The sequence below is a fragment of the Larimichthys crocea genome, unplaced genomic scaffold (assembly GCF_000972845.2).
Source record: "Larimichthys crocea isolate SSNF unplaced genomic scaffold, L_crocea_2.0 scaffold397, whole genome shotgun sequence".
Taxonomy (NCBI): Eukaryota; Metazoa; Chordata; class Actinopteri; family Sciaenidae; genus Larimichthys; species Larimichthys crocea.
Window position 1 is genome coordinate 1 of NW_020855181.1, and position 15476 is coordinate 15476.

Consider the following 15476-nt stretch of genomic DNA (forward strand, 5'->3'; position numbering starts at 1 on the left):
GCTGGACCCCACCTCGACAGCCAGCGGTCACACTGCGTCACTTGGGCAGGGGTTCCAGAGAAATAAACTACGGAGCCCAACATAATTTGACCGTATGCACCCTAGCGATTGAATGATGATGAATGATTTGAATTTGATGATTTGATGATGATGATTTGATGAATGAAGTCGGTTGAATGAAACGTTGTAATGTTAAAAAATGAAAAAGGAAAGAGATAAAGCGGGAGGAAAGGAGGAGCAGTGAGGCTTCTTTCCCCCTTATGTGCAGTTTTTATATTTATGGGTCGCCCTTAGCCTTGGCCGGAAAAAGGTGGGGGGAATCTGGAGGAGAAGAAGTTGAATATATGTTACCTGGCTCTGACAAAAATTAAGAAGGGGATCGTAGTAAGAAACAAGCCGTTGTGTGGACAGGAAGGGAAATGACAAGTAGTGTATGGCGTGTTCAAGAAGATGCAAGCTCCTGCTCGAGAGTGATATGGAATGATAGGGGAAGGGTGAAAGAACGGAGAAAATGAAGAGGAAAAAACGGAGAGGACAAGAAAAGAAGAACAGAGATAAAAAAAATGGAATTATTTAGGAACTAATAGAAGGTTAGGTGGAAAGGGGGGAAACGATGTGGGCTTCATAGACAATTGGACACCTTTCTGGGGAAAACCTGGTCTGATTAGGAGAGACGGCATCCATCCCCACTTTGGATGGAGCAGCTCATATCTAGAAATATGGCCAAGTTTATTAGCTGACCAAAACCATGTCGACAACCCAGAGTTGAGACCAGGAAGCAGAGCTGCAGTCTGTACACGCTTCTCTGCGCCTCCATTAGAGCAGCTGCCCACCCAGTCCTTAGTATAGAGACTGTCTGTCCCCCGTCCACCTACATTATTTAAAGATAAAACAAACAGAAGAGGAGTTCATCATAAAAACTTAATAAAATTAAATCAACATCTCCAACAGTCCAAATAAGAGAATTAAATGTGGACTCCTGAAATCAGGTCTATTAATAAATCCTAAACCTAAACTAATTATAATTCATTTGAAAGTCTTGTTTTTAGCCTCACTCACCCAACCTGGAAAACATCGAGCCAATTTTATTTGTTACAGTATATGGAGCTCAGGTCCTTATTCTGAATTTTTATCTGCAGAATTTGCATCCAGCTTGATCCTTAAACAGATAAAGGAATTATTGTATTGTATTATCTATCAAAAAAATAAAGCTTGAAAAGGGACAAACAACAAACAAACAAAAAAAAAGTTTTATATGCTTCCTTTAGGGAACATATTCACTCCAATCACCCATTAATTTTCATTGTTATGTTGTTATGACTATGGGCTGAAATAGGTCCAACCAAAATCTGAATTTTGAATATGATATATATATATATATATATATATATACTTGAATCACTGCATTGAAATCTGAATTGTAATTTGAAATTGAATGGTACTTAGTTTGGTAACTGAATAAATTTTCTGTGACAAACCGCCGGGTAGTTGAGGCAGGAGCAATCGAGCACAGATACACAGGACGTCCTCTTCGGCCAATCAGCACCTACGTGTGTGTGTGTGTGTGTGGTTGGTGTGTTGTGTGGTTGTGTGTTGTGTGTGTGTGTTCTGCCTGCCCGGCAACTGCGCTGTTATGGGCATTTGTTTCCTGTGTATCTGCGCTCGATTGATTGCCTCAAACTACCCAGATGTTTGTCACAGAAATGAAATTGAATTGTGAGAACTGATTTGAATTGAACAATAACAAATTCAAATTATGTGATCAGTTAAGCTAAACTCTCCAAACATGCCTTAAGGATATAAAAGTGTGGATGACCTACAATTGGAAAAAAAAAACTGAATTCTTGTAATTGGACCCAAACACCTCAGAAAACTCTCTTTCTAGAGACTATTACTTTAGATAGGATCACCCTGGCCTCCAGCCTCACTGTAAAGAAATCTGCGTGGTGTTTGATCAGGATTTGTCCGTTAACGTCACATAAAAAAAATTTCGAGGACTGCATTCTTCCACTTACGTAACATCGCTAAATCAGACGCATTGTCCTCAGGCGGATGCAAAAAACTAGTCCACACATTTGTATCTTCAAGGCTGGACTATTGTAACTCTTTGTTTCAGGCTGGCTCCAATAAGTCTCTTAGGACTTTGCAGTTAATTCAGAATGCTGCGGACGTGTTTCTGACAGAACCCAAGATCAGAGATCACATCTCCCCATTTTGGTTCCTTGCATTGGCTACCTATAAATCTAGAATAGAATTAAGGACACCACCTTGACAGCCAGCGGTCATCACTGGTCACATTGGGCAGGGGTCCAGAGAAAACTACGGAGTCCAACATAATTTTGACGTATGCACATAGCGATGAAACGTTCATTTTACAAACATTAAACATGCAAGAGGATAAAGCGTGATGGACAGAGGGAGCAGTGAGGCTCTCTTCCCCTTTTTTGCAGTATATTTATGTGTCGCCCTTAAACTTTTTTTCCTTGATTCTAAGAAGTTTAATATATGTTACCTGGCTCTGCAAAATTACGCAGTGGATCGTCGCCCATCACCCAGCCGTTGTGAGCCAGGAAATGACACGTCTTGTCTGGCTGGTCAAGCAGCTGCAGCTCCTGCTCTAGAGTCATGTCCTGATATGGGAAGGTGAAATACCTGAGACAGAAGATGAAAACACTGAGATGACCGACACTCAGCCCTCTATCACACACCTGGAATTATTATGAACCTAATATCCATGTTATTTGTAAAGGATGTTTATATCTGGCATTACTTTGTATCTGCATCATCCATCTCATCTACTACAATTCAATTTGATTTGTGCAACTACTTTAATAAAGAATGAAGTTCGGAAGAATCCAAGACTAATGGCAGGGATTTTTCTCAATTTTTTATTAAATCTGACCTAACACACATTTATGAAGGAAGTCTCCACCACCATACACCGTATCCATCCCGTTTTTCATATTCAACACACATCTTTAAATTCATTACCTGGTAACTAGAGGGTTTTTCCTGTTAACGGGACCAAGCTTGGGGCCGTGGTCAGCCAAACGCTCATACACTATATTTCCCACAATGCAGTTGGCAGCCTTGAGGATAGAAGAAGAACATAAAGAACAGTGACTGATGAACCCTCGCTGTGCCTCTGATTCCACACTGAACGCTAATCCTATGCAGAATACACTATGTTCTAATGTGGGCAGTGTGCTATTTCGGGAGTTAGTATACAAGATTATACAGCAAGTTGTTCCAACCAAGCAATCTGATTGGTCAACTAGGCATTTACCAGACTCATCACTAAAGATTTTAGTCCTCCTTTACTTACTATTGTCACATCCTGGAAATGTATAACATGTTTCTTTCTTTAATGAGTAGACTGTACTTTATGGTCATTTTAATACAGGTGTGCATCTCGTTTGTAAGCAGCACGTCAAAGATCAAACAGTTCAGTGAGTTAAGTCTTTCAACTAAAGTTCAACTAATATGGACTGAAGCTGAATATTTTATTAGATACAAACATGCTGTGAATGTTTGTTCAATACATTTTGACTTTTGGACTTCATAATATTGAGGAATTATTGGAAATGTTTGGATCACATCCTCCATCAGCTGTGCGCTGACATGGCACTACTAGCTTAAAGTTCATGGAAATCTCTTTTTCAGCAGATATCTTAGTCACTACACAACTGAACTAGCAAAGCAGTTTAGTGTGTAAACTGTTTGTGGTATTTATTCAGTTTGGGAAACTCCACAGTCTCCTTTGAAAAACTTTGACATTTGTTGGCTGGGACTAGACATCATCTCTGTTGCAGGTCGTTACTAAGGCTTGGACTACTTGCTGGAGTAATAAACATGTTCCATTACATATAGGAGTCTACTGCTGTGACTGACCGTTCTCAAGGTATTAGTCAGACAAGCAAAAAATGTTTATGTTGAAGGCAAATTGCTCTAAAATATGAATCTTTTAATGAGATATTTTTCTGAAGTTGGTAATTGTTTGACACTTACTGTTGCACTATTGTGTCAATAATGACGATAAATGCACCATGTCATGTAATATAATGATAATAAATTAACCTAAAGTAGAAATGGCATGAGGCATTTAAACATTCCTGGTATCTATGTCAGAATCTCTCCTTGAATGAGAGCACCACCAACGGGGGTCAGGTTTGACACCATCTGGCTCACATGTGCACTCACACATGGCTGTTCACACATGTTGCATGTCCCTTTAGTGCTCGGTCATATTATGCTGCTGCATTGCATTCTAATTATTATTAATATAGGTGCCATCAGCAGTAACTCTCCCCAGTGCTACATTACACTTGCCTGCTCCTGATGCTGGTGTATGATGTGGTGCTGCTCTTCATTCAACTCGTTAAGCTTCTGTCTCAGCCAACCACAGCAGTCCTCGATATGCTGTGGGGAGGAGCTGTGGAGGGAGAGAGGTAACATGAAGCAAAAAATACCACCACTCTTAAATCTGCAGTGCTACATACACAGAAACAGAATATGAAGGGCCTGCCAGGTCAGGATTACTAACTGGGGATGGAGGTCTAGTTTAGGATTTTAAAGCACCATTAATGTAACATTTCTACCATAAAATAACAGATTTTAAATCCTGTAGATGCTACACTGACTTGTAATCAGGTGACTGGTGTCTCTGTCATTCATACATCTGTTCTCACACTATGTAACTTTGGGCTCCGGTACGACCACCTCCGACAAGTATGTAACACTTGACACCACCAACTATTTGACTGATTTTGGTGAAACTGGATCATATTTTATGGAGAAAATGTTTTCTGGTTTTCTGGCTGCTCCGCCTCAACTCTATGTGAGTTTCTTGATGGACTGTTTAGTAAACTGCTGTGAAATGGAGCTGCTGTTAGCTAATGCTAGCTAATGTTAGCTCAGTTCATTAGCCAGACTGCCCAAGCTGTGAGCTCAGAGCACTGGAGAGTGTTTTTGTACCACAGGTGTTTTGAACTGCTGGGAGGTTTTTAGGCGAAGGCAATGCAGACAGGAGAGAAGCCAGTGTCACACCAGAACCGGAGCTGAGCAAGCAGGCAATGTAATTGAGCTTGAAACATTATAGCAGAGGCAAAGTGACCAAAGCTAAGGAGGGTGAAGGAGAAAGTTACCAGGCAAGAAGCCACCGGACAAATCATGGACTGACTTTCAGTGGTTGGTGAGAGCTTGGTGAAATCAAAGGCTGAAAGACAGACGCTGAGCTGGGCTGACTGCTGCTGGACTAGTCAGTAATATTAGCTGCTGCTGGGTCTGCTGTTGGTGACCTGGTTGATGATTGGCTGTCATAACAAATACACGTGTACAGCTTAAATTCACGAAAGAACTCAAAGAACCTTGGTGTCTTGTTCACAAGTGAGGGAAGGATGGAGCGGGAGATTGGACCAGTGGATTGGTGCAGCTTCTGCAGTGATGCAGGCTCTGCACCGGTCCATTGTGGTGAAGAAGGAGCTAAGCCGAAAGGCGAAGCTCTCGATTTACCAGTCGATCTACGTTCCTACCCTCACCTATGGTCACAAGCTTTGGGTGGTGACCGAAAGAATGAGATTGCGAATACAAGCGGCCGAAATGAGCTTCCTTCGCAGGGTGGCTGGGCTCTCCCTTAGAGATAGGGTGACAAGCTCGGGCATCTCGTAAAGATGCCTCCTGGACGTCTCCCTGGTGAGATGTCCCAGGCACGTCCCTCCGGGCGGCGGCCCCGGGGAAGACCGAGGACACGCTGGAGGGACTATGTCTCTCGGCTGGCCTGGAAACGCCTTGGGGTCCCCCTGGAAGAGCTGGACGAAGTGGCCGGTGAGAGGGAAGTCTGGGCTTCCCTGCTGAAGCTGCTGCCCCCGCGACCCGTCAAAAACGGATAAGCGGGAGAAGACGGACGAACTCAAAGAACCACTAAAACACGTCACGTCTTACAAAACACAGAGCCTTTGAACAACAACAGTCACTTGAAGTTTTGAGTCTGACCTGTGAGGTACAAATGTCTCCAGAGCAGAGTCCATGTCCACTGTGTTGCCATAACGACGGTAATGTGGGTCCTGAGTGATCTTCAGGCCCTTCTTCCCTCCAGTCTTACTACGATCTGGCTCGGTGCCTAGAAACACATTAACACAAATGATATTTAAAGCAAAAGCAAATGTCTTTGTGTTTATTAGCACACTAGCAGCGTTCTAAGTGATGAGTACAGCCACAACAGTCTGTGTTGCTGTTGACATGAAACATGTAGAAAGGTTATCATTGCATGAATGTAGGCCACCTACACACAGTTCTGTGCCTACCTGTGTGGTAATCGAAGGTGCTACTGGAATGTTGACACACCTCTGAAGGTCTGCAACCTACAAAATAAAGGTGTTTTGCAGTAATACTTCTGATCTGCAGTACAGACCTTTTTGGAGCAGAGTTCTGAACTGCTCCACAGAACTGTCCACTTTGATCTGGAAGAACTCCCACAGCTTGATCTCAGGATACACATCTTCCCACAACACTCTACGGAGGGCCTGAAACACACACATTAACACAATATGAGAGAGAGTGAGGGGGACATAGAGAGAGAGAGAGAGAGAGAGAGAGAGAAAGAGAGAGAGGGAGGGAGAGAGGGAGAGAGAGAGGGAGAGCGGAGAGAGAGAGAGGGAGGGAGACAGAGAGAGAGAGATGGAGAGAGAGAGAGACAGAGAGAGAGAGATGGAGAGAGAGAGAGAGAGAGAGAGAGGGAGAGAGAGACAGAGAGAGAGAAAGAGAGAGAGAGAGAGAGAGACAGAGAGAGAGAGAGAGGGAGAGAGAGAGGGAGACAGAGAGAGAGAGATGGAGAGAGAGAGGGAGACAGAGAGAGAGAGATGGAGAGAGAGACAGAGAGAGAGAGAGAGAGAAATGGAGAGAGAGAGAGAGACAGAGAGAGACAGAGAGAGAGAGAAAGAGAGAGACAGAGACAGAGACAGAGAGAGAGAGATGGAGAGGGAGGGAGAGAGAGAGAGAGAGAGAGAGAGAGAGAGAGAGAGAGAGAGAGAGAGAGAGAGAGGGGGAGAGAGAGAGAGAGAGAGAGAGAGAGAGAGAGAGAGAGACAGAGAGAGAGAGAGAGAGAGAGAGAGACGGAGGGAGGGGAGGGAAGGAGGGGGAGTCCTCCAGCATAGTTCTATGGCAGCATAACTAAGGGATGACCTGAGCCAGCCCTAACTATAAGCTCTATCAAAAAGGAAAGTCTTAAGTCTACTTTTAAAAGTGAACTGACTTTAAATGCTGCTGAAAAAAACATTTCACATTAACTATGCACCATAATGGTTTGGCAAACATAGTTTCATGACGTGTTCCAATCATGAGGTGTACAGTCAACTATGTACTATGAACAGATACATGTGCACTGAGGTATCGCTATCACAAAAATGTCTCTCTTTAGATCACCATGGTAACTCATGCTGCACACCTAACCTGCTCTGGAGGAACAGATTTAAAATCAGCTGTAAAAAATCTGCTGATCTGGCCCTTTTTCTGAGTAGGAAGGGTCAAATGATGCAAATGCCTCGTTTTATGTGTGGAAGCTGCTTCATAGATCATCCCTCAGCTGTGTTGTTCACTTGTTCCTAGGCTTTAATGTAGCTCCATTAGTATGAGGCAGGCTGGAAGCTGCATTTCCTAATGCAGGAAACACTTCAACAACGGTTTTCTTAAATTCAGCCACTGTTATTAAAGTTTGGTTTGATTTAAGTACAAAAACATCTTCATCAGGGTATATGAAGTCCACTCTGTTCACTGTCTGTTGAGATGTGCCAAGCTGAACTGTGTTTACTCACATTCAGATGGCTCTCATTGGTAATGACAGCAGGTAGTCCTTTAGATTTGTAGCGTCCCTCTGCTACTCTGGTGGTTAAATGGAGGATAGCTCTATCTAAGACCCAGGCTGGTCGCAGGTGAGGTGAGTTCACCAGGTTGTAACCGCACTCTGGATGTTCTTTGATCCACACACTGTTAGCAGCTATGCAGAAAAAGACAAAGACAGAATCATCATCGTTTAGTTCCGTGTGATTAAACTGCATTAGGTACAATGATATTGAGGATGAGCCAGAAAGGGACAAAATTTGGTTTGGCTTCACTCCACTTCACTTTACAGCATATGTAGATAAATATAAAAGAAGAAGAATTAAACGTATAAAAATATAATCATAGTCATAATATATGTATATACATGTACACATCTATATGTTGATATTGACAGTTATTGCATTTATTGTGTTATCAGCAGCAGTCGGGTTGAGAGGTGTAAGGGGTCCCTCATGATGTCAGTGGCCCGTCTGATGAGACAGCTTGAGTAGAAGTCTTTCAGGTTTGAGAGTGGAGAGTCAATGATCCGCTTAGCCATTTTAAGTATGTCAGGATTCTCTTAATTGTGCAGCGGTAGAAGTTTTTTGGGGAGTCTGTTGCACCTCAGAGTGCTCAGAAAAAACAGGCCCCTATAGATAGCTAAATATTCTATAGATAGAGTGACACTTGGACAGTAAATCAAGTCAGTGTTTAACCTTTTAATCTGGCTCATTTTACTGCCCTTTACTGACCTTTTCTGGGAATGGGAAGATGGGGTCGAGGGGTACATGAGTACATGATGCTAACATAAGACAGCACATACAGTACAGAGCTGCGGTGTCTTTTTACCTTCATGTTAGTGTGTTCAGTTTTTATTCAAAAAATACATCCCATTTCAAGCACTTTAATTAGCATACTGAACCCAAACAAGTTCATCTGGAAGCTTTCTTCATTCTGCAAGGTACTAGGGAATAGCAGAAGAACCTGGCTTTAAATGTATGTCTGTTTTATCCCTATGATGTCCATCATTTACACAAATTTACTAAATGTGCATGTGTAGTGCTTCATTCACAGCGATCACCTTCCTCTCCTTATTGTTCCCATTAAGGGCCAGTAACTCTGCTTCTTGGCTTCATGCCAGTGGGCTCTTTACTCAATGAAGTCAGGTCCTAGTTTAGCATGCTGCTCACACACACATACTTGAAAATGTGTGTGCGAGGAAAAAAAGGGGAGACTGAGAGATGATATATTCTGAAGGTTAAATAAAATGCACCACACTCGCATGCAGAGTTGTGTGTTATATGTACAGTGTACGAACAAATAACTGAAGTGACACCCAAGACGGAGTCAATTCTCAAAGGTTTAAAAAACATTTCTTGAATCCAGTGACATTACAGTCATACATGGGTTTCATGATGGCCTTGTGGTCTGACAAGTAAATGAAACTGTCGACATGTTCAGGATAAACATGTTCCTGTCATGTATGTCTGTTGTGGTTTGACTGAAAGATTTTAGTCTATATATTTTTTCCTATTAATCCTCCATCCTGTATCAACAACCATTCATCATACCCACAAAATTGAACACCAAAACACTAATATAGTTTTGGCTTTGTTATATTCATATCTTACTTTTCTTTTCTTTCTTGATGTGTCCATGCTGGACGGACCTTGTTTTAGGACTAAACTTTAGGGATCAGAACAGGTTAATTGTATCCGATTTATCTTGACAGCCCCTGACAGATAAACTCGTGTAAACACACTGTCAGTATAGAATAAGGTTAATGGCCCATGGTCTACTGCCCTACATTCTCAGCATCACCTCAAAATTCACCTCTTCTCAATACTTGTTTATATGTATAGAACACTTATACATAGTTTTCATATCATGTTTTAATATATTTTATATTTCTATATTATTCCTTTCTACCTAGAATTTCATAGTTTTGTATTTTACTTAAGCTTTCTTTTTTTTATTATTCTTATGTGTAGTGCTGTTAATGCTGAGCTGACCGGTTCCTCTCGTACAGCACATTTCATTGTATTGTTGACCCTGTGTTAAGCCCTGTGTTAAACTTTAATATATTACCTGTGTGATCATGTTCAGGTGTTGTAACTGCTCTTTAAGTGCCCCACTTACACTCCACACACTTAACAGTGTGCTTATAGACTCTCACTGTATTTCAGATCTGGATTTGGAATACATACTGTACAGATATAAAGAGATGCACACAGTCACTCACCAGTATGATTATACACCACGTCTGTAATACACAGCATGTTCCATTCTGTCCTTAACTTCTCCACCAGAGCCCCCACATCTTCCCAGTTGTAGCTCTCACCCTCTGGGCTGAACTCAGGGTTAAAGGTCAGCTGGTCCGCCAAAGAGTAACAGGACCTGGACTCTCCTAGAGTCTGCAGAGGCGTGAAGTGGATCATGTTGTAACCTGTGAGAGAAACACACACACACACACACACACACATGAATACACACCATTACACACACAAGGGTAATGATTGATCTGAGTCAATTTGAGCTGAAGGTGAGGACTAAAACAACGTACTGTAAACAAAGACCTCAGGTGACCCCACAGGATCAGGTGTAGGGTCACACACATTCTTACAAATCAATTTTTTCTTTGTTCTTCCAGACTAATAATTTTATTATCCTAAACTCTCTAACCACTGTGGGGTAACTGCTACCTGATTTGTATGGCACTTTACATAAAACATGAAATAAAATACACACACACACACACACCTGACTCCTTGGATACTCTCAGTCTATCTGGCCAGTCATCGAGGTGTCCAAGACATTTGGACAGGTAGGTCTGGATGGTGATGCAGTCTAATGGGAGGACGTGATTGTCTGCTCCAACACGAAGGACGGGGTCGACCACGATGTATCCTCTCCCTGAGCACTCTGTGTCTCTGTGGGGGAAAAAAAAACATTAGACAGGAAAATAATGGACACAGTGGAGGTGAAGAAATATGCAAACTATAGCACAGACAGACATAAAAAAAAGAACAACATAATTAATAAATACTATAGGTCACTACAGAATATTATAAGGAATTATCAAAGGAAAGCTGTGCTGCAGCAAGCATAATTTAATAGCTTTAAAATATGATTCAATTCATCAAAATTCATTTTTATTACATTTATTATTAAATTAATTAAAATGTTTGGAAAAATATTGAACTGGACTTGGATTAGGAGATTGGGAACAAGCAACCATGACTGGGACATACCTATTATACCTTTTTGTTAAAGAGTAAGACCATTTCATCATTGTTGTACGGCTCTGTTCAAAGCCTCCAGACTCCACTGACAAAAACATTCATTTCATGCCACAGAACACAGGAGTTGCTGGAATTTTGCTGCCTCTATCAGTTAGTTAGTTAGTGTTTTTGTGTTTTTGGTGTTTTAACACATTCATTCAAGCTCAATTGCCCTGAAGTATAACAGATGGTCTTGCTCAATTGGACCAATCTCAAAATTGTTGTCCCATTAGTCACAACAACAAACATCTCCAGGAAAAAGCTATAGTAAGTGTATATATAGCCTTTAATCCATTATCAGGAGGGTCTTACCCATATCCAAAGTAGTACTGATAGGACCCGGCTATCTGGAGGTCCAGAGAGCAGAACTTATCAGAGTCATCCTCTCTCCCTGTTGGGTAGTTCCATGCTAAAACACGGAAGTTGTTTCGGTCAAACGGTTGTCCTTCAAGTGGGTAGTTGGTGTGCACCATAACCCTCCTGCCCTGAAGGCTTGGGCCCAGGCGGAACTGGAGTTCAAACCCTAAAGACAAAGACAGGTTTATTTATTTTAGCATATAGATGAATGCTGTCCTTTTATAGTCTCAACATCTGTGTGGAACCCTCTTTCAACAAACTCCCTCTCTCCCTCTTTCTCACACACACACACACATCGACTGTTCTGCTGCTCTGAAACAAATAAATCGACTACTCATAATACACAGTCACTCACAGTCAGATTAAAAATGTCAAACTTCTTTATTCTTCAGTCTGGACCATGACAAGGTTGTCTATATATAGTCCAGTTTAGCAGCTAGCCCTCAAAATCCCTCTCAGGTTCAGAGTGCTGTAAATGTCAAATGGAACACTTTACTTCTCCATTCAAGACAACTAGCTACTCCTCTTTCAGCCAACACACAGGTCTGTCTGCAGGTCTGTGGTGCTTAAATTGAAATCATATTAGTATCTGAGGTAGCTGCAGCAGTAGTCTTCTCTATGATACTGCTCTGTATATAAAGGTGAAAGGCCTCCCTCATACATTCGACATCAAGTAAAGTGGAACACTGCAAGCACAGCTGTTTCAAAGCAGCATTACCTTGTTCGAGTCTGAACAGAGTCCTCTCTAAGTTCTCCTTGTCGTTGAGCATGAGGACTCGGATCTGCTTCAAGTGTTGAGGCAACATCTTGAAAAGACAAAAAAAAAATACAGGTTACTAAACAGTTAGAAACACCAACCACTAAACACTTCTTCTTTCAAACTATATGAAATCCTATAAAGCTTTCTGTCAAACGAGTAGAATCCCACATTGCCATATTGTGGATCAATACTGCAACATGTTGACAGTGAAAATGTGTTCGTGCCACACTGCCACTGCATTCAAATTGAACTTAGGTTGTACTTCATCCAAAAAAAAAAGTCCAGGCTGACACGGTCCACAGCAGAATAAAGAGAAGCAGGAAATCCAACCCAAAACCATTCAAGGCTCTGAACATGCCGAGGACCTCAGATTCATCTGACCTGAATTCCTTCTGGCTGAATCCAGGGTCAGGATGAATCCAGGATTTTGTCCATCAGTGCAATCAGAACTTTACATGCTTTACATGTGACTCATATTAGTTTATTTTAATTTGATAGATTAGATTGGATTATTTTGGCAGTATTGTATCACACTGACAGAACATTCTGGTAACTTTGAACTCAGTATGAATATATGAATCCCCGTCAGTCATAACAATAGTGTGGGGATGTTAGCTGTAACCTCGCGTTTCTGCATTCAACATTTTACTGAACAAACTGTGCATTAACAAAAGTGCAGCATCACATCATTTACTTCTCTGTTGAACTAGCAAAATACATTTCTCTGATGGTTTGATTTCTCCTGCCACTTCTAACTCCAGTGTAACTGCCACCTTTTGGTCTGTGTTAGTCACAGATTGTGGCTGTTGATATGCAGAAATAGGGCTTATTTCTAAAAGGAAAAAAGACCACCATTCACATGTTGAAACTAATCAATAGGTACATGACATAAACAGCGCAGGTTTGGCAAATATGATCAATGATAAGAAGGGTTAAATGTTAAACAATCAGTTGGTTGTGACATACGTTGCGCAAAGTGTTGTAACACAGAGAGTGCAGAATATTTCTGCTGGTAAAAAACTGAGTCTGGACACAAACCTTCAGTCAGTCAGCTGATGATCTTGCCTTTGCTGAGCTTCTAAAGGCTGGAGCATTTACACTTTAAATGTACATTTTATTGGAGACAGTTTAACAGTAATGTTTAGCAACCTAATCTAGAAACTGCATTGCAACTGATGATGGTCTGTGAAACATCTGGTACTGTATTAAATGTGGTGCTTTGTATACAATATAATCTAAAACAATTCTGATAGGAGCCATTAAGCATAATGAGCATTTACTGTATTGACTTACTTGACTTGTGCTTGCCATGGAGGATTTGTACAGTGTGGTTTTACTTCTTTTATCTCAGTAAAGGATGTGAACAGCGGACATCACACACCACTGACTATTTTAACCTCTTGGATTATGGGATTAGATGACACACCCACAAATCACAAATGACTCTGTAAGGAAACAAACAGGAAAAGTGTGCAATCTGCAGTCACATTGTCAGGTTAATCAAATAGTTACACACACACACACACATTGGGACACATATGCAATACATTTTTTTGTCAGTGACTTCCTGAAACTCCCTGGAGCATGCCTGGTTGGTTTTTGTAGTTTGAGCACAGCTACACACTAGCTCAGACTTGGATCTGGGTCCAGTAACAATTGGAGCAGGTTAATGCATCCAGAGTCACTGAACCCTACTGAACCCCCCACTGAGTCTGCGCAGTGCATCGCTCCGACCAAAGAACAAGGTCAGGAATTCAGGCGTTAATGTCACACTACCTATTTATAAAACTCTTCCCTCTTGCTTGGCACATCGGGTTAATGCCGACACAGCGTGTTGAACAGATGCACAATCACATCCAGATGACGGGAAGTAATTATTCACCATAACATGCAAAGCTAACGTCCCGTTTGTGGCCGGACACCAAGTTCCGTTGGAAATAGTGCCACTTTAAAGTTTCCTCGCTCACCAGCATACCATTATCCACAGTAACACACAAAGGATGGTCCCAGTTGAATTGTTAGTAACCACTTAATAATTCGGCATATGTATAACTTTCCATAGACTCGTTATTTTAACAAGGCGACATAATTAACTTTAGCTTCCTTTGGTACTTCATACAGTGGGCGGTGCCGTCAAGTTTTACTGAAGGAAGTAATGCAAGGCGGCTCGTGCTGACTTACATCACATCACATTACATGTAGTAACATCAGCCACCTTCCTCACCGCGTCAGGTAACTTTAAAAGCGTTAAGGTTTTGAATGGTTATCGACATTCGTCGTCGTATTAGGCTGTAAAGTGACGTCACGTTAGTGTTAGGACTGTTCTGAACGTCACGTTAACGTTAATAACGACGTCAGATAAACTTGTTTCAGCCAGATAACGCAGCTAGTAGTTAGTGGTTTGTGTTCCGACATGCCGGCTGCGACCTGCGGGGAAAACTACAGGCAGCTTCGTAATATTTGGCAGCAGCGCACGCCAAAGCAAAGCCATGTTCCAGAGTGTGCTGCACTCACCTGTCAATTGTGTCTGCAGTCAGTCCCAGCAGCAGGAGGACAGCTCGCGGGGTGACAGCTGTTTGTCCTGGACGCACAGTGGCTGCACTGAGGGGGCGTGGTCCGAAGGCAGCGGCCCCTTACCGTAATAACCCGAGTAACACGGAACAAAGAACATGTAGGAAGCAAATATGTGTTTATTGAACAGAACGCTCTGTCCTCATTTAGTGTAAGCATTCATTTCATAACATATCTGTATCCAGAAAGCTGTCCAATGCTATCTACCCTTTACCAGCCGCATTTGTATTAGAACCTCATTCATACGTAGACCCGATCGTAGATGTAGATGTAATACGGCATATTAACATGAATAACATGAATTCTGAGAGGACATTGCTGCCAAAATGCTCCCAAAGAGTCTTCGATCATTTCTGTTGCGCGTTTTCCAAGCTTTACCAGACACGTGCACACGTCACGTACACACGTAAACAGACAGTGGAGTTACATAACCTGACACTGCAGTGCAGCTGTTGCACAGAGAGCAGCACACAGGCCTGTGCTGCACGAGCACCATCCATTCTCCCTGTCCAGAATGACTGTGACTGGTAGTATGTGTAAACAGTATTCCAATATTACTTCATTGTTTGAGCATCTCCACTTTAGTTTTATTATGAATTTTTCTCACCTTGTTCTCTTTCAACATCCAAACCAAGCCACGTTCATCAACATTCAATGGATACATTTGATCAACACACTGACACCTTTAGACG

At 41.9% G+C, this 15476-nt stretch overlaps 1 protein-coding gene across 2 annotated transcripts; it reads right to left on the reverse strand.

Annotated features, from left to right (window-relative positions):
* Positions 1 to 2354: 2354 nt before the first annotated feature.
* LOC113745060 (glycogen debranching enzyme-like) lies at positions 2355 to 14900 on the reverse strand. 2 transcript variants are annotated; one of them, XM_027276494.1, is made up of 12 exons: positions 14728 to 14898; positions 13507 to 13658; positions 12172 to 12259; positions 11409 to 11619; positions 10576 to 10745; positions 10058 to 10261; positions 7809 to 7990; positions 6410 to 6521; positions 5992 to 6118; positions 4330 to 4432; positions 2992 to 3089; positions 2356 to 2652 (listed from the first exon to the last, which is right to left on the reverse strand). In XM_027276494.1, exons 2-12 carry the CDS (start codon positions 13522 to 13524, stop codon positions 2499 to 2501), a joined length of 1467 nt encoding a protein of 488 aa, XP_027132295.1. In that variant the 5' UTR covers positions 13525 to 13658; positions 14728 to 14898; the 3' UTR covers positions 2356 to 2498. The 2 variants fall into 2 exon arrangements, with proteins under 2 accessions (XP_027132296.1, XP_027132295.1); XM_027276495.1 differs by lacking the exon at positions 13507 to 13658 and having other exon boundaries at positions 2355 to 2652; positions 14728 to 14900.
* Between the last annotated feature and the right edge of the window lie 576 nt (positions 14901 to 15476).

What these genes read in the sequence shown, in the direction of transcription:
- LOC113745060 (XM_027276494.1), bottom strand. An exon ending in CGTGGTGTATAATCATACTG is followed by an intron (nt 7,991 to 10,057) that starts GTGAGTGACTGT and finishes TTTTCTGCATAG; the next exon opens with CTGCTAACAGTGTGTGGATC. An exon ending in CAGAACTCTGCTCCAAAAAG is followed by an intron (nt 6,119 to 6,409) that starts GTCTGTACTGCA and finishes ATGTGTTTCTAG; the next exon opens with GCACCGAGCCAGATCGTAGT.